Source organism: Coregonus clupeaformis, chromosome 8 (assembly GCF_020615455.1).
Source record: "Coregonus clupeaformis isolate EN_2021a chromosome 8, ASM2061545v1, whole genome shotgun sequence".
In the NCBI taxonomy this organism is placed as follows: Eukaryota; Metazoa; Chordata; class Actinopteri; order Salmoniformes; family Salmonidae; genus Coregonus; species Coregonus clupeaformis.
Genome location: NC_059199.1, coordinates 37,982,496 through 38,006,324, shown reverse-complemented (window position 1 = coordinate 38,006,324; position 23,829 = coordinate 37,982,496). Strand labels below are relative to the sequence as shown.

General features: G+C 46.7%; 1 protein-coding gene across 1 annotated transcript; it reads right to left on the bottom strand.

Moving 5' to 3' along the window:
• Nucleotides 1-290: 290 nt before the first annotated feature.
• Nucleotides 291-23,508, bottom strand: LOC121571941 (delta-type opioid receptor-like). Its single transcript, XM_041883738.1, has 5 exons — nt 22,855-23,508; nt 4,403-4,635; nt 4,114-4,236; nt 3,056-3,350; nt 291-2,883 (listed from the first exon to the last, which is right to left on the bottom strand). Exons 1-5 carry the CDS (start codon nt 23,097-23,099, stop codon nt 2,643-2,645), a joined length of 1,137 nt encoding a protein of 378 aa, XP_041739672.1. The 5' UTR covers nt 23,100-23,508; the 3' UTR covers nt 291-2,642.
• Between the last annotated feature and the right edge of the window lie 321 nt (nt 23,509-23,829).

The following is a 23,829-nucleotide window of genomic DNA, read 5'->3' as shown; positions in this document are numbered from 1 at the left end:
ATATTTAGATGGTCATTGTATTGGCCAGTTTATATTTATGGGACTTAATCAGTTTATCTCTTCTTTTCTTTTTGCATTTAAGACTAGCCTCAGCAGTTAAGCAGTACAGTAGCTAATAAAGCATGAAGCTATGTGATCAAATATCACAATGAAAATGGAGTGATAGTCATCATAAAGAAAGCATACAGAATCACATACACAAATTTCAGGTCGCAGTTGTAAATGAGAACTTGTTCTCAACTGGTTTACCTGGTTAAATAAAGGTGAAATAAAAAAAAATAAAAAAATGGAAGCAAGTTAGTTTCACCTGTCACTGAAAAAGTTAGCCAACTACGTAAATAATATGCAGGAGTTCTAAGAATGTCTATATCTACAAAGTCACGTTAAGTGATTTTAGTTTGGAACTGATTTTGGTTTCCTTACCTTCAGTAAATGTTGTATCCTTCTGACGTCAGTATTTCCACAGACATGCAAATACATCTCATTAGAAATATACCAGAATGTTGACATCTAACCTTTAATAGTTATATGTCATCTAAGCTGACATCGACATAAGCAATAATTATATTATATTTTCTTCCTTAGACTGTGCTAGCTAGTATCATTATGCAAAACAATTCACAAACCTCTTGTCCACATTTTTGGGCTTGTCACAGTGGTTCATGACATAGTATTGTGTCCAAGGTCAGTAAAAATGTATGAAATGGTACCCTATTCCCTAAATAGTGCACTACTTGGTCAAATGTAGTGCACTATATAGGGAATAGGGTGCCATGTGGGTTGCAATCTATGGAACGATTTGCAGGCTTGATCTTTCATCAGTATTGATGTTTTGCAAGGTTACCGGGAGAATTTATACCCTATAATAAACTCATAAATTATAGCCTACAGCCTATGAAATATGAAGGGTAATTTTCATCTTAATCACTATCATTAGTTGATGCCCGCAAGGTAAAATTGAGCGCTGTCATCATCTTTCTTAGGAATCTTATCATGACATAATGCCATAGTTAGTGTTTCTAATCTGCCATCGATTTAATTTGACAGATGACACAATGTTTTTCTCCAATTACACAGTAACACAGATAGTGAGTCCTATTCAAATCTCACTTGGTTCAGCTATATAAATGCTCAGTGATTCTCAAGAGGTTTGTGGTCTTGGTCTCACAAGCCGCCATACTCTTCAGGCTTGTCAGTTTTAAAGTTGTTCTGCTGTTGTTGTTTCTTTTTTACATTCATCAGAGTAGTACTGCATTCACACAGAGTGTTTATCTAGATTAGGCTGTCTGCTCCTCAACCCTCTGTGGTCTATGATTGTTTAGTTATTCCTCTCAGTGGTCCCTTCTACCTCTCTGCTCCGATCCATGAAAGTCTAGTAGGTTTGGAGCCGAGAGCCGAGGTGTCAGTGGAAAGGAAATGCTATGGTACAGCAGTAGAGCACAGGCAGTCACAGAGCTCTGTGCTAGATGTCCATATTTTACGGATTCACGTAGCTATCAGGCCCATTTTCCCATTTTCCCATTTTGTTTCAGCGTCTCGTGCCCCAGTGCTTTGCACTAAAGTACGCTTTCATCCATCATCCAACCTGTCAAAAAGGATCTGTAGTTTCTTCTTTCTCTGTGGCGTGTGAAATGTATTTGTTTTGCCTTTTGTTCTGAAGTAGACGGAAAGTGGAAAATGACGTCGTTTTTTTTCTTCATTATATCTTAGTTTGTCTCTATGAAAGTGGAGTCAAGTGTGATGGTTGGAATATGCGTCAGCAATCTTTGAAGTTTCTCATCAATGTTAGTTTACAGGTGCTTGCTTCCCAGAGAATAGAAAGAAGGTCTATCAACAAAGGTTGGACATCCATGCTTCTCCACTTTCTCAGTTTGTCAAAGCACAAGGTTACTGTAGCCTGGAGAAGCATTGACGTCACACACGCAGTGTACTGTACCCAAACTACAGTCTGTCTTTTCAAGATGGATGATGCAGTCTCTGGTACATGAGACCACTGCTTAGCATTTGGAATCTGTGCCAAGTCCGTCAGTTGTAACAACTGTCATTTTCACTGAACAGTGTTGGGTGTTTTCTCCACCCCCTCCTGGTTCAAATGTCCACATTTCAGATGTCCACATATCTACTCATTCAGTGGTTTCCCTTAACCTGTTGCCTTATTTAAAAAAAATAACCAGTCCCATATTTGTGCAGCTTGTCATCAGTCATTGACAAAACCATGTCGTATCCTTTGGACCACTGTCCTTGACAACATCCGGTGTATTCACTCTGCAGCCAGACATTCATTTGTCACAAACCAGAAATTCACTACTTAAAAAGCCCTGGCACCTTCGCAGATTGTCTCTAGATAGAACCTTCACAGAGATGTGTGTTGAGTTTTATCGAAAACAATGTATGATGAAACATTGAATCTCTCTCTTTCTGAGCTACAATAAAGAAAGTTCCTAAATCTCACTGGGAGGAATGTCAATGATGTGGTCAAAAAAAAAACGATGATGTGGTTTGAACCCCCTTTACTGACACCTCTGTGTGAATCATTGTTTGTCCTGTCAGAACTCTGTTGTGGAGATCTGGGTGATCTCAGACTGCAGGTCTTGCTGGACCCTCCTGGATCGAGAACCACAAGGGATCTGGTCCATGCCTAGTCATACAGGCTTCTTTTCCGTCCCAGCTACAGTCGGAGCGCAGACGGACACGGGTTCCCGGTTGGCATTCCGACCTGTGTTGAGGGAGTTGCGTTCCACGCGGGTCCGGCAGGGCAGGCAGAAGTCCCGGAAGCACCTCTTGAAGTTCTCGTCCAGGAAAGCGTAGAGAACGGGGTTGAGACTACTGTTCATGTAGCCCAGCGCAATGCAGAGGTGCCAGCTGGCTTTCACGTAGGGGTTCCTGTTAATAATAAATAATAATAAGTTATGTATAATACATTTTATTTGATGCCCTTTTTCAACACACCCAAAGAAATTTGACCTAATAAAATCAGCAAGATGAATAAAGAAGCAACACAAGCACACGGTAAAATCAGCAAGAAAATAAAAGTACACGAAACATAACGACTAACCTAGAGTCGATCTCCACCAGGGTCTTGATGATGATGAAGATGTGGATGGGCGTCCAGCAGATGATGAAGGCCGCGACAATCACGAGGACCATGCGGGTGATGCGGCGCATGTTGCGGTCCTTCTCCTTAGAGCCGGAGAGCAGGCGGACGCTGCGCAGACGCAGTATCATCAGACCATAGCAGATGGTGATGACCGTGACAGGGACGATGAAGGCAAAGATGAAAACGCAGATCTTAGTGACTGTGTCCCAGTACCAGTCAGGGTCGGGGAACTTCAGTGTGCACATAGTCTGACCTAGGAGGAGAGGGGTAAAGGGGAGAAGAGAGGGGTGAAGGAGAGAAGGGAGGGGTGGAGGAAAGAAGAGAGAGGTGGAGGAAAGAAGGGAGGGGTGGAGGAGAGAAGAGAGAGGTGGAGGAGAGAAGAGAGGGGTGAAGGAGAGAAGGGAGGGGTGGAGGAAAGAAGAGAGGGGTGAAGGAGAGAAGGGAGGGGTGGAGGAAAGAAGAGAGGGGTGAAGGAGAGAAGGAAGGGGTGGAGGAAAGAAGAGAGGGGTGGAGGAGAGAAGGGAGGGGTGGAGGAAAGAAGAGAGGGGTGAAGGAGAGAAGGGAGGGGTGGAGGAAAGAATAGAGAGGTGAAGGAGGGAAGAGAGGGGTGAAGGAGAGAAGAGAGAGGTGAAGGAGAGAAGGGAGGGGTGGAGGAAAGAAGAGAGAGGTGAAGGAGAGGAGAGAGGGGTGAAGGAGAGAAGAGAGATGTGAAGGAGAGAAGGAAAGGAGTCAGACACATTTAAAGAGGGGGGGTCAGACAGCTCTAGAGAGGAAACTGTAGGAGGTTTATGTTATAGAGATAATTGACCAAAGATTTAATATACTGTAAATTAGCAGGAAGAGTGACATATTCCCTTATTTAATGGGATTTTAAAAAACAAAGAATTTAACTGAGAAATTCAAAAAAACATGATGAGTTTCAAATGACAAAAACCCCAATATGATTGAGGCTATACAAGAAAGCCGTTGAAAGAAGTGTCAAAAACGTGCTAGCTAGTTTAACGCTGCTTTCTCACCACTGTCTGTCGTTTTTGTCACCGCCATGACCATGATGGGCACTCCGATGGCAGAGGACAGAACCCAGATCAGAACGTTGATGATCTTACCCTTGGCGGGCGTCCTGAACTCCAGGGCTCTCACTGGGTGACACACAGAAAATTACGTTTCAATTGCAACTTATATTACAGTGAGTGTTATTGGCTCTTAGCACCCTTTCATTTATTTTCGCGAGAGGATACACTCTGGCTAAAAGTAGTGCACTATAAAGGGAATAGGGTGCCATGTGGAATGCTTCTCTCCCTTTACCTGGGTGGCACACAGCAATGTAGCGGTCCACAGACATCATGGTCAGGGTAAAGATGCTTGTGAACATGTTGTAGTAGTCGATGGCGATGACCACCTTACAGAGGAACTCTCCGAAGGCCCAGGTCCCCATCAGGTACTTGGCACTCTGGAAGGGGAGTGTGCTGGTGGCTAGGGCATCCGCTAGAGCCAGGTTAAAGATGTAGATGTTGGTGGATGTCTTCATCTTGGTGTATCTGTGGACAGAGACAAAGCCATTTGTTGAATTGATGTTGCTATCAAACCGTATGTTGTTTTCTTTGAGGATTTTGACATTAATTAATTGAATTTCAATGGACTTTTGAATTTATCTCAACCTTGGTGAAAGATAATTAAGTTAAATTGATTTTGCAGTCAGTCCCAGATGCTCTAACTAATTGCCTCTTGCTGTATATGTTGAACAGAGAAACATTTGGAACATGTAATTCTATTTGTCTCTGAACAAGTGATTACAGATAATTGATCTCTTGCTGTATGTTGAACATGCTATTTTAATTCTCTTCGTACGCGGTTCTATTTCTTTCTGAATGAGTGATTCAAGATAATTGATATACTTCAGGCTTGTTAGTGTCTGATCAAGCACTTTTCGAGGAAGCGCTATAGAGCTAAAAGTAACTTTAACCACATACTGTAATTTGCGGAATCCATTGTCATTTTCAGATCATGATCACTTACGACATTAACATTTTCTTGTTAACATTTCCCAATATGGATCTGTATTAGATCATAACCACTTATGATTATTTGCTACATTAAGATATGTTCTATTCCTCTAAAATAGGCCAATTCTGAATTTCCGTGACTCCTGTGTCACGACTTCCGCCGAAGTTGGTGCCTCTCCTTGTGCGGGCGGCTATCGGCGATCGTCGTCACCGACTTTCTAGCTGCCACCGATCTGCGTTTCTGTTTTCCATTGGTTTTGTCTTGTTTGTACACACCTGGTTCCCATTGTATGATGATTATTTCCCTATTTAACCCTCTGGTTCCCACATGGTTTTGTGCGTGTTTGTTCGTTGTGTTGTGTCATACACTTTTGTGAGCTGGTGTGTTTTCCCTGCATGAAATTAGTGTTTGTTTTTCTAAGTAACGAACGTTGTGTACTCAGTTCTGTGTCCTGCCTCCGTCCTACCGCTACACATTTGACACCTGACAGAAACACGCACCTAATTTGGAGTCAGCAGGTGCAGCCAGTCCTTGGAGGAGCGCGTCCAGCAGCACGCGACGATGCTCCAGAATCTGGGCACTGCGATGGATTGCGTGTTGCAGACCATGGAGCGATGGGAGAGAGGGGGTTTTCCCACAACCTTAGCAACTTCAGGTCAACCCACACCGATGTCCACCCCTCCGTCACCTGGACTCAGTGGGATTCGGCTCTCGCTCCCGAGGGCATATGATGGGACGGCTGCCGGGTGCCAGGGGTTCCTGCTTCCACCCGGCTCCCTCGGGATACGAGAGCATGTCCGCCCTCATCTCCTGTCTGTCGGGGAGAGTGCTTGATTGGGCCAACTCCGAATGGGGAGGAATAGACGCATCGTTGGTTCGCTATGAGGATTTCACCCGCCGCTTCCGGGCGGTCTTCGATAATCTCCTGGAGGGGAGAGTGGCGGGGGAACACTTGTTCCACCTCAGACAGGGGAAGAGGAGCGCACAGGACTTCGCACTGGACTTCCAGACCTTGGCGGCCAGCGCGGGATGGAATGAAAGGGCCCTGATCAACCAATACCGGTGTAGTCTACGCGAGGACGTTTGTCGGGAGCTACAGGGACACCACCCTTACCCTCGACCAGCTGGTGGATCTATCTACCCTACCCCTATAGAGCTCGGAGGTGCTGCTCCTAGGGTGACCGGAGGGGGGGCCGGTTCCTGCACCAAGTGTGGCCGCAGAGGGCACACTGCTGGTCGGTGCTGGGGAGGTTCCCCAGGGAGTCGAGGCAGCAGGCAGGGCACTGGTGGATCATCCCAGGTGAGTAGGCACCTGACTTACCCAGAGCTCCCTGTTTCGCGTATGTATGTTTTGTATAGAATTTCCTGCATTTTCCCCGCATTCCCAGCATAAGGCGCTAGTCGATTCAGGCACAGCTGGGAACTTTATTGACAGTTCATTTGCATGTAGATTAGGGATCCCTATTGTTCATGTTGATGTGCCCTCCCCTGTACATGCCTTAGATAGTCGTCCTTTAGGGTCGGGCCTGATGAAGGAGGTCACAGCTCCACTATGGATGAAAACACAGGAGGATCATGAGGAGAGAATTAGTCTCTTCCTGATCAATTCTCCTGCGTTTCCTGTGGTGTTGGGGCTTCCCTGGTTGGCCTCTCATGACCCCACTATTTCGTGGCAACAGAGGGCTCTCAAGGGATGGTCACGTCAGTGCTCAGGGAGGTGTGTAGGTGTTTCCATAGGTGCAACTACGGTGGAGAGTCCAAACCAGGTCTCCACTATGCACATTCCCCCCGAATATTCCGATTTGGCTCTTGCCTTCTGTAAAAAGAAGGCGACTCAACTACCACCCCATCGACAGGGGGATTGTGCAATAAATCTCCAGGTAGGCGCAGCACTTCCCAGGAGTCACGTGTATCCTCTGTCTCAGGAGGAGACGGCGGCTATGGAAACATATGTCTCCGAATCTCTGGGACAGGGATACATTCGGCCTTCCACTTCACCTGCCTCCTCAAGTTTATTTTTTGTGAAGAAAAATGATGGAGGTTTACGTCCATGCATTGACTATCGTGGGCTAAATCAGATCACTGTGAAGTACAGTTACCCACTGCCTCTCATAGCCAGTGTGACAGAGTCATTGCACGGGGCGCACTTCTTCACCAAATTGGATCTCAGGAGCGCTTACAACCTGGTGCGTATCTGGGAGGGGGATGAGTGGAAGACGGCATTTAGTACCACCTCTGGGCACTATGAGTACCTCGTCATGCCGTACGGGTTGATGAATGCTCCATCAGTCTTCCAATCCTTCATTGACAAGATTTTCAGGGACCTGCACGGGCAGGGTGTAGTGGTGTATATAGATTACATTCTTATATACTCCGCCACATGTGCCGAGCATGTGTCCCTGGTGCGCAAGGTGCTTGGTCGACTGTTGAAGCATGACCTGTACGTCAAGGCTGAGAAATGTCTGTTCTTCCAACAGTCCGTCTCCTTCCTAGGGTACCGCCTGTCTGCGTCAGGGGTGGAGATGGAGAATGACTGCATTTCAGCCGTGCGTAATTGGCCGACTCCAACCACGGTAAAGGAGGTGCAGCGGTTCTTAGGGTTTGCCAACTACTACCGGAGGTTTATCCGGGGCTTTGGTCAGGTAGCGGCTCCCATTACCTCCTTGCTGAAGGGGGAACCGGTGCAACTGCAGTGGTCAGCTGGGGCGGACAGGGCTTTTGGTCACTTGAAGGCTCTGTTTACCTCGGCTGCCGTGATGGCTCATCCTGATCCCTCCTTGGCATTCATAGTAGAGGTGGATGTGTCCGAGGCTGGGATAGGAGCTGTGCTGTCTCAGCGCTCGGATACGCCACCAAAGCTCCGCCCCTGTGCTTTCTTTTCGAAGAAGCTCAGCCCGGCGGAGCGAAACTATGATGTGGGGGACCGGGAGCTGTTAGCTGTTGTCAGGGCTCTGAAGGCGTGGAGGCATTGGCTTGAGGGGGCTAAACACCCTTTCCTCATTTGGACTGACCACCGCAATCTGGAGTACATCCGGGCGGCGGGCGAGGAGACTGAACCCTCGCCAGGCAAGGTGGGCCATGTTTTTTACCTGTTTTGTTTTCACCCTATCCTACAGAACAGGTTCCCAGAATGCTAAGGCAGATGCACTGTCCCGGTTGTATGAAACAGAGGAGCGGTCCACGGATCCCACTCCCATACTTCTTGCCTGGTGGCACCGGTGGTATGGGAGGTTGACGCGGACATCGAGCGGGCGTTACGTACGGAGCCCACTCCCACCCAGTGTCCAGTTGGGCGTCTGTACATTCCGGTTGATGTCCGCGATCGATTGATCTGTTGGGCCCACACGTCACCCTCCTCTGGTCATCCTGGCATCGGTCGGACAGTGCGCTGTCTTAGTGGGAAGTACTAGTGGCCCACTTTAGCTAAGGACGTGAGGGTTTATGTTTCCTCCTGCTCGGTGTGCGCCCAGTGCAAGGCAACTAAACACCTGCCCAGAGGGAAATTACAACCCCTACCCGTTCCACAATGGCCGTGGTCACACCTATCGGTGGACTTCGTGACGGATCTTCCTCCGTCACAAGGTAACACCACGTGTGGATCGGTTTTCTAAGTACTGCCGTCTCCTTCCTTTGCCCGGTCTCCCTACGGCCCTTAAGACTGCGGAGGCTCTGTTTACCCACGTCTTCCGGCACTACGGTGTGCCTGAAGATATAGTGTCTGATCGGGGTCCCCAGTTCACATCGAGGGTCTGGCTGAGTCACAAGTGTAGTTAAAGATATTGGCTTAATGGGGTCAGAATCTCTCTGAAGGCACAATATAAATATGTTAATAGAGATATATTCTATCTTAACCTACTTTGCCTTCAAAACAGTATTCTATTAGTTATAGCCCATTGGTCTGTATGTAAAATGCTGTAGAGGTACAGAATATGCTAGTGTTTAAATTGGTGTGCTTAAGTGAGCACAGTACTTGTCAACTGATTTTTGCACTGTGCGGCATGGCTCTGTGGATAAATTAAGTGCATATTTTGTACAGTCCATTTAGTTAATGGTCCAGATGGCCAAAAGGACAACAAAATCAAACCAAACAACACTCAGAATTAAGTAAACAACATTTACTGGAAAATTTAAATCAGTTTTGGGTGTTGGTCAGTCTTTGACAGTGACTGTAAGCTCCAAACCCTAACTCCCTGTTGGGTCGTTCCATGTCATTTCACCAAGCCATTACACCCACCTCAGATTGTTCAGAACTCATGTTTGTAGTTAGAAAAATATAAAATTAGCATTCCTGCCAAATTATTTTGTTGAAATATCATTTGATCTCTGAGAAATTAAGATTGCACCCAAATTGGCCATTCTGTCACGGTTTACTAAGCCAGAACCCAGAAGCAGACCAGGACAAGGTAAGTTGAAACGAAGGTGAGTGTTTATTACAAATTCAAGAGTGATGCTGAATAATCCAGGGAACAGAGCGGGCGGCGTTGATTAGTTGTTGGGGGTGCAGTGGTTGATCCAATCCTGGCTCGGCAGCCGCCGACCACCAGGCAGAGGTTGGATGAAGGTTCCGGGAGAATGACTGTAGACAGAACAAACGGAGGTAAGTACAAGGCAGGTCAACAAGGTGCAACAAAACAACAAAACTAACGCTAGTACTCTGAGGCTGATACGCTGGCAAAACATACTGTTTATGGCTAACGATCCGGCAGGGAATGGATGTTAGGCCAGAGCCTAAGAAGGGTGATGATCAGGACCAGGTGTGCAGATTGCTGATGGGATGCAGGTGCGGAAATCAAGAGAGCTCCCCGGAGCGTTCCAGAACCCTCGGGAAACTGGAGATCACGAGCCGAAAAACTAGTCCACAGACAGGACCCGACTCAGACTGCCGGGATCGTTACAGTACCCCCCTCCGACGAACGCCACCGGGCGGACTCCCGGAGCGCCAGGATGGAGGCGGTAGAAGTCACGAATGAGGTCAGCATCTAGGATCTGTCGCCGCGGAATCCAACTCCTCTCTTCAGGACCATACCCCTCCCAGTCCACGAGATACTGGAAACCCCGCCCCGCCGTCTGGAATCCATGATGCGTCGCACCGTGTAGGCAGGACCACCTCCGATCATCCGAGGAGGAGGAGGAGGAGGCGGAGGAGGCAACAGAGGACTGAGGAAAACAGGCTTGAGGCAGGAGACATGAAAGGTGGGATGGACTCTGAGCGTCCTCGGGAGTTTGAGTCGAACTGCCACCGGATTGATCACCTTCTCCACCACAAACGGACCAATGAACTTCGGTAACAACTTCCTAGACTCAGTCCGTAAAGGAAGATCCCGTGTGGCCAACCAGACCCTATCTCCGATGGTGTAGGTGGGAGCGGGGATCCGGCGACGATTCGCCTGGAGCTGATACCGGTCCGAAACTCTAAGGAGTGCCTTTCTGGCCCGATGCCAGGTCCGGTGGCAACGACGCAATATGGGCCTGAACAGAAGGCACTGAGAGCTCCTTCTCCTGAGAAGGGAACAAGGGAGGTTGGTAGCCATACAGGCACTGGAAGGGAGACATCCCAGTGGCAGATGTAGGGAGAGTATTGTGGGCATACTCAACCCAAGGCAACTGAGAGACCCAGGAGGTGGGGTTGGAAGAGGCCAGGCAGCGTAGCGTGGATTCCATCTTCTGGTTGGCTCTCTCCGCCTGACCATTAGATTGGGGGGTGAAAACCAGATGTGAGACTGACTGTAGCTCCAATGGCCAAACAGAAGGACTTCCAGACAGCAGAGGTAAACTGAGGGCCACGGTCGGAAACGATATCACTGGGCAAACCGTGGACCCTGAAAACCTCCCTAACCAGGATCTCGGACGTCTCCGAGGCAGAGGGAAGCTTGGCAATTGGCACAAAGTGGGCGAACTTGCTGAATCTGTCCACGATAGTCAGAACGACCGTGTTCCCCTCAGAAGCGGGCAACCCAGTGACAAAGTCCAGGGCCAGATGCGACCATGGTCGCCGGGGAATAGGAAGGGGGGTGAAGTAGTCCAGAGCTGGGCCGATTGGTACTCTTATTCTGCGCACACACTGGACAGGCAGCAACATAACCCCGAGTATCCTCGGCCATGGCAGGCCACCAAAAACGTCTGCGAAGAAACGCCATCGTCCGAGCCACGCCAGGGTGACAAGCCATCTTGCTGGCGTGGGACCATTTAAGGACCGCAGGGACGAACCGACTCAGGCACAAACAACCGACCGGGTGGACCGTTACCGGGACCGGGCTGCGTCCGAAGGGCCGCCATCACCTCCTCCTCAATCTTCCACCTAACAGCTCCCACGACGCAGTTCCGGGGGAGAATTGTCTCGGTCTTGGACCCACTCTCCTCCGTCTTGGAGAACATCCGAGACAAGGCGTCCGCCTTGCCGTTCTTAGATCCAGGTCGGAACGTCAGGGAAAAAATTGAATCGTCCGAAAAACAACGACCACCTGGCCTGACGGGAGTTGAGACGTCTAGCCGATTGCACGTAAGCAAGATTCTTGTGGTCAGTCCAGACAATAAACGGTTGCTCCGCCCCCTCCAACCAGTGGCGCCACTCCTCCAAGGCAAGTTTCACCGCGAGAAGCTCCCGGTTACCCACATCGTAATTCCTCTCCGCAGGCGAAAGGCGACGAGAGTAGTAGGCGCAGGGATGGAGTTTACTGTCCGTGGAGCATCGCTGCGACAGGATGGCGCCAACTCCCACATCAGACGCGGCCCACTTCAACGACGAACTGACGGGCCGTGTCCGGTTGAGAGAGAATCGGTGCGTTGGTGAATCGCCTCTTCAAATCCAGAAACGCTCGATCCGCCTCCGGATTCCACTTGAAGCTCCTGATACTGGAAGTCAAGGCAGTTAACGGAGCGGCCACACGGCTGTAATCCCGGATGAATCTGCGGTAGAAATTCGCAAACCCCAAAAATCTCTGGAGCTGCAATCTCGTACCGGGCTGGGCCCATTCCAGAACCGCTCTAACCTTCTCCTGGTCCATCCTAATCTCTCCCTGGAGATGATGTACCCGAGAAAGGATGTCGTGTGGGCGTGAAACTCGCACTTCTCGGCCTTCACGAACAGGCGATTCTCCAACAATCGCTGCAGAACCTGCCGGACATGCTGGACGTGGTCGGAAGGTTCCTTCGAGAAGATCAGAATGTCATCCAGGTAAACAAACACAAAGAGACCGATCATATCTCTCAGGACGTCGTTCACCATACTCTGGAATACCGCTGGAGCATTGGTCAGTCCAAACGGCATCACCTGATACTCGAAGTGACCCATCGGTGTATTGAAACCCGTCAACCACTCGTCTCCCTCTCTGATCCGGGACCATGTGATACGCATTGCGTAGGTCTAGCTTGGTGAACACCGTAGCACCCTGTAAGGAGTCGAAAGCAGAACTCATCAAGGGCAGGGGATACTTGTTCTTGACCGTGATGTCATTCAACCCCCGATAATCAATACACGGTCGAAGAGAGCCATCCTTCTTACCCACAAAGAAGAATCCTGCCCCCAGGGGTGATGACGAGGGACGAACGAGACCAGCAGCTAGGGACTCCTTGATGTAGGTCTCCAAAGCCTCACGTTCAGGGCGGGAGATACTGTATAACCTTCCCTTGGGGTAGACAGCTCCAGGGAACAGGTTGATGGCACAATCATATGGTCGGTGGGGAGGGAGTGACAGAGCCTTCTGCTTACTGAACACTTCCCCCAAATCGTGATATGTCTCGGGAACCAGGGACAAATCTGGGGGTTTAGCCTCAATCACCTGACTGGGAACCGAATGGGGACAGGCAGTCTTGAGACAGTTAGCATGACAATCAAGGCTCCAACTCGTTACCTTGCCCGTCACCCAATCGAACGTGGGATTGTGTTCCTTCAGCCAGGGGTATCCAAGGACCAGAGGAACATGGGAAGACGGCAGAATGAAGAATGAAATCATCTCCGAATGATTCCCCGACAACAGCATCTTAACCGGTTCAGTCCTCATCGTGATACGTGCCAGACTACTGCCGTTCAGAGTGGTCGCTTCAATGGCTTCCGGCAATTGCTCCTTGGAAAGCCCCAGCTGTTCCACCAACTCGGCATCAAGAAAGCTTCCATCGGCACCTGAATCGATAAAAGCGTTAATCGCTAAGCTCTGATTCCTGTTCACAAGGGTAGCCGGGAAACGGGGTCTGACAGAGGTATTGAGAGGTCGAAACTGGCTCGCTAAAAGTCCTCCCCACTTTAGCGAGCCGCGCAGTTTGACGACCGCCGGGAACAGGTGGCGAGGTAATGTCCCGAACCACCACAGTAGAGGCAGCAGTTAGTCCTACGTCTGAGTTGGCGTTCCTCCTTGGTTAACCCGTGCCGCCCTACTTGCATTGGTTCAGAATCGGGAGACAGGACCTCTCCACTAATCCTGTGTGGTGGACGATGATCGACGTATTCTAGTCCAATCCCCGACCCGACTGGAACCTGAGAAGCTGATCGATTGGACGGACCCCATTGCTTCTCCCTCCTTCGCTCTCGGACTCGATTATCCACCCGAATAGACAAGGCTACCAAGCTGTCCAGGTCACTAGGCTCCGGATAGGAGATCAACTCATCCTTGAGCTGCTCCGACAGACCCTGGTAAAAGGCCGCTTGCAGAGACTCCTCATTCCACCCACTCTCCACAGCCAACGTCTTGAACTCGATCATGAAGTCGGCCACGCTGCGAGTTCCTTGGTGAAGCGAAAACAGGCGCCTAGCTGCGTCCCTCCCTCGGACGGAATGGTCGAAGAGCTTCCTCATCTCGGCCGTGAACCCCTGGTATGAAGCCATGCAGGGGTCTTGTCGTTCCCAAACGGCTGAAGCCCACTCCAGCGCTCGACCACGCAGCAACTCAATCACAAAGGCTATCCTAGCCTTGTCTGTGGCATAAGAGTAGGGCTGTAGATCGAACACTAACCCACACTGCATAAGGAAAGAACGGCATCTTCCCAGCTCCCCCTCATATTTATCCGGCGTCGGAACCTTGGGCTCACGGAAGGACACAGCTCCAGACGCGGCAGGCGAGATGGGTGAAACCGGTAGTGGATCCTCCACCGGAAACTTGCGCTGGTTCTGGACCTCCGTCAGACCGGTAGAAAGGTTCGAACTGCCAACGCGATCTCCCATAGCTCCGTGCTATGATGGCCCAACATCTTCTCCTGATGGGTAATGGCATGGCGAACAGAGTCCAGGTCCGCTGGGTTCATTACTGGCCGGATCGTTCTGTCACGGTTTACTAAGCCAGAACCCAGAAGCAGACCAGGACAAGGTAAGTTGAAACGAAGGTGAGTGTTTATTACAAATTCAAGAGTGATGCTGAATAATCCAGGGAACAGAGCGGGCGGCGTTGATTAGTTGTTGGGGGTGCAGTGGTTGATCCAATCCTGGCTCGGCAGCCGCCGACCACCAGGCAGAGGTTGGATGAAGGTTCCGGGAGAATGACTGTAGACAGAACAAACGGAGGTAAGTACAAGGCAGGTCAACAAGGTGCAACAAAACAACAAAACTAACGCTAGTACTCTGAGGCTGATACGCTGGCAAAACATACTGTTTATGGCTAACGATCCGGCAGGGAATGGATGTTAGGCCAGAGCCTAAGAAGGGTGATGATCAGGACCAGGTGTGCAGATTGCTGATGGGATGCAGGTGCGGAAATCAAGAGAGCTCCCCGGAGCGTTCCAGAACCCTCGGGAAACTGGAGATCACGAGCCGAAAAACTAGTCCACAGACAGGACCCGACTCAGACTGCCGGGATCGTTACACATTCAAATTCATAGGATTCATATAATACTCAATATAGTACCTAACATCCGATTTGGACCAAACTTTTTTCTAACAATGAGGAAGAAATTAGGAATGTTACAGGAATGCTTATCTTATCTGTTTCTAACAACGGAAACGATTTCAGAACAATCTGACATTGTGGGTGTCAAAACCCTCATTCTTGTGCTTTTTGAGGTGGAATGACCCTGTTCCTTGTCGCCCATTAATAAATACATTGTAGCCTATTGATTTCCCATACCTTTTCTCCCTCTTTAAGGTTTGGTCGATAACATCTATTAACTTACAGCTCTTAGTGCATAAACACTACCAGCCAAATCATTCTGGAGACCGGGGCTATAATGTAGGTCTGTGGAATGTGTGTATGTGTGTCTGTGTCTGTGTTTGTGTGTGTGCATGCATGTAGTGCTATAATGTAATATAATATATATTAGCCATTTAGCAGACGCTTTTATCCAAAGCGACTTAAAGTCATGAGTGCATACATTTTACGTAGTTTGGGAATGCTCTACAAAACGACAAAATGAGCTACAAAGGATCACACATACGCAAAATGTCTCTTTGCTGTAAGTCAGCAAAGAGGCCATGAGCCAGGACAGTGATGATCATCCCTGGTTTAGGCATCCCATTTGCGTATGAGACTGATGGTGGGCTAGGGGTGAGAGGGGACAGGCCTGTTGAGTATCTGCGGCTGAGAGCTGCTGGTGATTTGCTGATTTCTCTTCTGCTTCAACAGCTCCCACAGGAGGGTTAAACCATTCCGATCTAAATTGTCCATGAAAGCCGGCTTCTTAATTGTTCATCTGACAGATGTGTTGTGATCCCTGTCAGGTCAATTCAACTGGCCGACATTGAACAGACTTTACAACAACAGTGTGTGCGTGCGTGTGTGTGTTTGTGTGTGTGTGTGTGGCGTGTGTGTGTTTGTGTGTGTGTGTGTGTGCATGTGAAGAGTGGTGATAGGCATTGTAATATTGCCTACTCAGGGACAAATGCAGAAAATTAAAACAAGGTCAGGTCAGTGGATCTAAATTTTGTCTATCCAATCTCTTTCTGTTTTAATTGCACCTGTCTCTATTCAAACAAAAGGTTAACTAGATGAATTGTTGGTTATCTCCCTCTCTCTCCATCTCTGTCTGTATTGGGTCTTGGTGTCAGTAAGTAAGGTGGTCTTGATCTACTGGCTCTACCATAAATGCAGCCCTGGCAATTACACAATCACACTGTTAAAAGTAGAGACAGGCTAGGTGGAAGTGATTGATGAATGCAAAAAATCTGTCAAGAATCACTCCAACTAACAGCATCAGGACAGAGGTCCTGTACCTGACTCATACAAAATGCTTTTCCAGCTTTGTAGCTCCATTCCTATGCTGTAAAGCTATACATTCAACTTTAATGTAAAATGTAATAATATCAGTACTGTATACAGACGTAGGATCTTAATTTGATCACTCTGTTGCAGGAGAACTTTCCTGTAATGCGGGACATTTAAAACTTGTAGTGTATTTGAGGTTTAAAAAGGCATCTGAAGTTTGTAATTTCCACTTTGACATTTCAGACTTGATTTTCCCTTGTGAAAAATGTATCAACCCCTACAGAAATGTCCATTAATTATAATTCACATAATCATTCACATTTCCTGATACTGCAGGATTATTTTCCTGGCTCAAACTGGCTCAAATTAAGATCCTACATCTGTAATGCATCCCATGTTGTCAGTAGTACTGTGTTTTATAAATGGGTCTCTGTTGGGCAAACACATCAGTAGTCCATTGCTGTGAACCTGCTCATAGTGTATCACAACAATATCTCACTGGGGCAAGGAAGACATGTTTTAGGAAATATTGCTTGAGTCACACGTATTGGGGAGCCAGAGACAGAGTAAAACTATTGCCTGGAGTTTCCGGTGCTCAGATGTGTTCTGAGTCCGACTACAGCAGGTTACAGAATCTGTTATCGCTAGGGAAGAAGATTGTTCTTGATGGGAGGTTTCTTTCACGTCTGTTAGAACCCTTTGATTCAGCATAACTTCATCTATGAATCCGTCTGTGCTTCCTAGCGCCACGGTTAGCAGGAGACAATTAGATATTACATTTTCATTCTTATATTTTTCGTATTCATAAAACGACGGTGAATCAGAGGCAGTCGTCATACGCCTTGGATGGGTTTGTTCTCTGCGTATGTAGAATCGTTATCGCCAGCCCTGATCTGAGCTGGTGTGGTCGGGACACACACACATATACACACACACCTCTCCTCCACCACCAAGATCCATGCTGGGTCCAAGTCCCTTATTGTCTTTCCTGTTCAAAGCATGGCCCACTCCCCTACGCCTTGAGCCAATGTTACACGAGCCAGGGCTTACACATGATACGCACACACACACACAGACACACACACACACACACTCATGCAGACACGAAGACGGAGATGCGACGAGAGACGCATTGAGTGGGTGGGCTCAGGGCTCTGTTTGTGTGAATGGATGTTGATGAAGTGGCTAGAGAAGCAGAGAAGAGGCGGGTGGGCGTTGGGGGAAAAGACATGATCTGAGCTGAGAACACCCCAGTGGCCAGATACTGGCAGGATGGTAAAAGGATACAGTGTTCTGTACAGCACTGTACGGTACAGTCGGTTCAGGGAACTGACTAAGATAGGCTGTCCCTCCCTGTTATCTTTACGGGGGATGTAGCTGACAACCTGAAACATCTTCTCAGCAGGTTACAGCACCAAGGCAGGTTTCACCACAACATGCTATGTTCCATTTCCCATTGAGGATGACAGCTGTGCATGCATTAATCATAGAAGAGGATGAGCTTTGATATTTGCCCACAGTGCCCACTCTGTTCATGCCATCCGTTTAACTGGTTCTGGACCTGTAGTAGTTAGCTAATGCCACAGGGCACAAGTTCATATGGGTGGTTTGTATGTCCATTCTCCTTGTTGGAAGCTTGAAAAGCTTGAAAACAGTGGGATCTTTTCTTTCAACGTCATGTTAAATCATGCTGTTTAAAATGAGAAACATGAACTGTAACTGTGATAGTATCATAGACCTCTGTCTAGTTGGGGATTGTAGCTATCAATGCTGTACAGCCCTGTCCTCTTCACACATTCATCTCGTGTCCCTAGAGCAGTGGTTCACAACCATTTCCATTCCGTGGACCACCAAATCACTGTCAAAACCTCTTGAGGACTGTTGTAACATTAAATATCTTGCCGGACAAATTTGGGGTCCATTTTATCTGTGAATGTAACAGATTAAAGGCCTGTTATTATTATTATAAACAATTGGCATTTTGAAAAGAAATGTAACATTTCTTAAAATACCATTAATACCCCCAACTGCTATTATTTTTGGAAGAAAATAAATTGCTAGAAAAAGGACCGTGGACCACAGGTTGAAAACTACTGCCTTAGAGGCTAACAAACATATGGAGGAGGCAGATCCTTGTTAGAATCACTGCTGCAGGGAACAGAGGGTCATTTCAAAAACGTCAGTCAGTGGCCTTGGTTCCAGGACAAACAGGATGGACATGGAATGTTTCCTTCTCCTGACGCTGGTGAATATTGATTATTGTCTTATCGATCACAGCTTCATCAGACCACAGGCATCATTTGTATATTGGGTACGTACACCCAGAGCCATTGATCATAGTCTGTCACCACAAGTTAATCACTCGGTCCAGTATTGACCATGTTCGCTGGCCTCCAGTCCACAGTGTGTCAATTTCAGGCAGTTTAAAAGGCAGCACACCATCAAAAGTATGTGGACACCCCTTCTAATTAGTGGATTGGGCTATTTCAGCCACAACCATTGCTGACAGGTGTATAAAATCCAGCACACAGCCATGAAATCTCCACAGACAGACATTGGCAGTAGAATGGCCTTACTGAAGAGCTCAGTGACTTTCCACTTGGCACTGTCATAGGTGCCACCTTTCCAACAAGTCAGTTCATCACATTTCTGCCCTGCTAGAGCTGCCCCGGTCAAATCGTCTGTCCTCGATTGCAACACTGACTACCGAGTTCCAAACTGCCTCTGGAAGCAGTGTCAGCACAATAACTGTTCGTCTGGAACTTTAATAAATTATTTATTTGTTTAAAAAAAATATGTCTCAAATATAATATAGATATCTTGTGTATTTCTTCCTTTACTTACCAAGTGCATCTCTGCAGCACAAACTCCAACAGTGTTTTAATTGTTTATGTCAATGCACATTACTGAAATTAAAGTTTTATTTGATGTAAATTATTCATACTCATTTATATTTTAGTATTAAACTGTTATCTGCTTTCTCAAAACATAAGATTAATCTGTAAAACAAATTATGAGACATTATTTGGTTACAACACTGAAGAAGATGTTGGTGAAGAACCATTTTTAAGAGTCCACAGGAGGTCACCCCGTGCTTAAATGGATATGTCTTGTAATTGAACAAAATAGTAAGGTGGCCAATAACTGGGGACCGTATGCCGATAATACGGGACGTATTTTTTTGCTAAACCGCTTATCAAAAAGCTGATAGTAGTAGTATTTCCACTGAAATGTCAAACATGCTAATTGCTAACCCGTTAGCTAACATTTTTACGACCCCAATAATCACAAAACATTGATGGCTTGATCACAAGACAACAGTGTTGAAGGTCAAATATTTGTTAAACGCTGTTGAATATGCCAATAATATGGGGTTCCACACTAGCTTTTTAGTAAGCCATCATAAAATCACACTTCACACCAAAATCACACCTAAGAACACATTCTGATTACCAGTAATGATGTATAAAATAAAATAAACATTGCGGCACAGAAACTGCAAACAGGTTTCTATGTTCATAACGCTAATAACTTGAATATGTTTCAAATGGCTTGAATATGGGAAAGATGTAACAATTTGTATTTGCAACAGGAAGTCTCTGATCTGTCATCATTTCACTCAGTCTCTTCCTATCTCTTTTAAATGTGTGTAGTTCAGTCCTTGAGCTGTTCTTGTCTATTGATGTTCTGTATTATGTAATGTTTTGTGTTTTGTGTGTACCCCAGGAAGTGTAGCTTCTGCTTCAGCAACAGTTAATGGGGATCCTAATAAAATACTAAAATACTAAATCTGTCTTTTGCTCTCTCTCTGCCGCTTTCTCTCTCCCTGTCTCTCTCTGTTTCTCTCTCTCTCACACACCCACTCTCTTTCTATGTTTGTCTGTCTCTGTTTCTGCCACTGCCTCTCTCTCTCTCTCTCTATCTCTCTCTCTCTCTCTCTCTCACTCTTTTTTTTGTCGCTCTCTCTCCTTACATTTTGGGGCGGTTGTCATGGTAACGTCAGGTCATCTGCAAAACCCCCCCACAAAAATCTGATCTGAGCGTCCAGACAGAGGTCGCATATGCAGGATTCGGTTTGTATCAGAAATCAGATCCACAAATAGAGGTGGTATAAATCTGAAGTCAAAAGATCAGATTCCATGTGTTTTTTTTTGCTGTTTACACTTAAGGGAACAAATCTGATACGTATCAGATAGCAGGTTAGGAGAGCATTTTAGTTAACCTAACCTGAACCCTTTTCGTAACCTTAATCTAACTCTACTAACATGTTCCATTAATTCTGCTAACCTGTTCCATTAATTCTGCTAACCTGCTGCGTAAGTTCTCCTAACCTGCTGCGTAAGTTCTCCTAACCTGCTGCGTAAGTTCTCCTAACCTGCTACGTAAGTTCTCCTAACCTGCTGCGTAAATTCTCCTAACCTGCTGCGTAAGTTCTCCTAACCTGCTGCGTAAGTTCTCCTAACCTGCTACGAAAAGTAACTTCCATCCGTAGCTGTATAGGCCTACCATCTAGTCAAATCCCATTAAAGCACCTCCACTTTCTCCTCCACAGCCGTTGCTAAGTGATAATTGACGCTTTAGCATTGTGCTGTTTATTTCTGATAGTTTTAAAAACCTATGAAGATGTCCAGTGAAAGCACATATGCAATTTGTTGAGACCACAACACAGTACCGACTTGGATACACATTATCCCGAATGCTAATCAATAAAAATGTCTGTTAAATTCACTGCTCTGTTTTGCTTGTTTACAGCGGGTCATTTCATAGGGAACTGTCGGAGGCGCTCTCGTATTGTACATCACCAACATTTTGAGAATAAAGGTGCTAACATGGCATCCGTTCTAAAACCTGGACGAACTCTCTTAATATATGGCTCTGGGAGAAACCAACTAATGTCCATTGTCATGACAACCTCTTTCATTATCTGACAGGAGACAGCAGAAGAGGCCACTAGATGTATCTTTTCTCTGAAAACCAGAGAGGAGAGTTCATACTGATGGTAGCCTACTGGCTCTTACTGTCAAGCTCCACTGAACAACTTTACATATATAACAGGATTGGGGTCAATTCTGAATTTGTATTTGAATTGGTTTTAATTAAATTCTACTTCCTTCAATTAAATTCAAATTCTGCTTCCTGTGGGGTGAGGCCAATTCAAATTCAATTCAAATTCATTGTTTGAATTGAATTAAATCCAGAAATTACTAATTGACCCCAACCCTAAAGCTATTAGTGGATTCAGAGCTACTAGACTGGACACTGTTTTATCATGTCTGACTGCAGTGGGCAATAAAGCTATTAGTGTACATCAGAGGAAGTAAGTGCACTAGACTGGACATCCAGTTCACTAGACTGGACACTCATTGTCTTGTAATGCCAGACAGTTTAGTACACTACTAGTGCTCAGTTTAGTACACTGCTAGGGTTCAGTTTAGTACACACTGCGAGGGTTCAGTCCTCCAAGTTTGGCTATGGCCTGACATGTCTTTGAACATGTCAGAGGGGGGGTTCAATTAATGGTTGTCACCTGTGGTGCAGTTGTTAGAGCATTTTAGTGATGTGGGCATAATTATTCTCCTTAAAGATACACTCAGCAGGGTCATGTCATCATAAACAATAAACCCATCACTGACATCAGTACTATTTCAATTAAGGGAGGGTGCAGATTGGGAATTGCCAATAATAATGCCAGTAATTGCAATTTGAATCCTGTTGATCTTAATTAATGTCTGTGAAATGGGAGCATTTGATAATACAATTTTTTTTTTTTAAGCTAGCCCAATTTAGGTACTCTTTTCAGTATAATCCTTTCATTTCAAACCAAATCAAACTAAAGAAAACGTCATATTTACCAGCTAGAGATGAAGGCAAAAGAGACTCCTCCTGGACCTGACCCAGCTCTCTAGCCAGAGGCTGTGTGTGTGTTTGTGTGTGTGTGTGTGTGTGTGTGTGTGTGTGTGTGTGTGTGTGTGTGTGTGTGTGTGTGTGTGCACGTGAACTGTGGAGTCGGGCTGAACAGAGGAGGACTGCATGTGAAATATGAAAAGAGTCCGACGCACGCACGCACACTAGTAGGCATACACACACACACACACACACACACACACACACAAACACACACACCCTCACCCTCCACCAGACTCTCTCTTTCCTTTGGTCCTCACGCGCAAGTAAACATTGATTTACTGTTTCACCAGCAAAAATGTATACTTGTTGAACAAAAGCAAAGTATTCGCAAATGTTTTGAACCCAAAAATTAATTATAGAGTGTAGCAACATCAAATCACAGGAAATTGGTTTTCATAAATTGTATCATTCATTTTATAATTGATTCGCGTCCTGTGCTTGCATTTGACAAATACACGGTTTGCTTAGCTAACACGAAGAGAGGCACGCATGAGATATTGGGCTATAAAAAACGGAATATCCATACGAAATACACGATACCCTTATAGCCTACAACTTTCTTGAGAAAAGTACATTTTCAGTCATGCATATCCCCAAAAATGATATGCATTCACAAGCTTTCTTACAGAAAATAATAGGCATACAATCTCAAAAGCAAGTTGCCACCAATGATAGTAGGCTAAGTAGAATATGCCACTGGTGGTTCCACTAGAAAACCCTTACCTCACCACCCCGTACATCACAAGGACATTCCCGAGCAATCCCACCACGCAGATAACGGAGTAGAGCGCGGTGATGGAGATGGCTACTATAATATTGGAGGCGCTCTGAACCGGGAGCTGCTGGGTGTAGTTTTCCCCGTTGGGCACGAACCCCATCTCGTCGTCCGGGTAGGTGACATTGAACGGAATCACCGAGTACATGTCAAAATCAGCCGGTTCAGCACCAGGGGCAGTGGACGGCTCCATGGCTCTAGGACTGTCGCGCGCCTGTGACTGTTACTGTTCTCTGGTCCGTGGTGCTGAAGACTTCTCCAAGCACTACTTGTCGGCTAGACCGGCACGGCTCGCGCTTTTGTTTCGCCTACTCGGCGTTTTATTGGCTGGAAGGTGTGTACTGATCCTCATGCGCCAAAGGGCGAGGTGGACAGTTTACAGTTGGTCAGTTGGTCTGTCTCACCAAGGGGTCGATCCTGAAAAACAGAACGATGACAGACTTCCCCCCCCAAAAAAAAAAATAAGAATGGAAAAGCAAAAATGATTTCACAACTGTTTAGAGTTCACAGAACATTAAGATGATTCAAGAAATGTTCGTTCTTGTGTCTGGTTGAAAGAGATGAGTCCTGTTCTCAGGAGGATCGGTCTGTGTAATGTTGACTGTAGCCTTTAGTGGGAAAGGTGCATGCAGTGACTTGTTCTCGCTCTCCGAACGCCTTATGTAACCCCTCGCGCCCTGCAAGTGGTTTCATATAGGCTATCTAACGTTATACGTCGACATCAAAGCTGTGCATAGTTGGCTGATAATTGTTTAGCCTATTCCCCTGAACTGTAGATTCCATTAATATCTACACTTATTGTAGGCTATGCGACTATGTGGACACCCCTTCAAATTAGTGAATTCGGCAATTTCAGCCACACCCGTTGCTGACAGGTGTATAAAATCGAGCACACAGACATGCAATCTCCATAGACAAACATT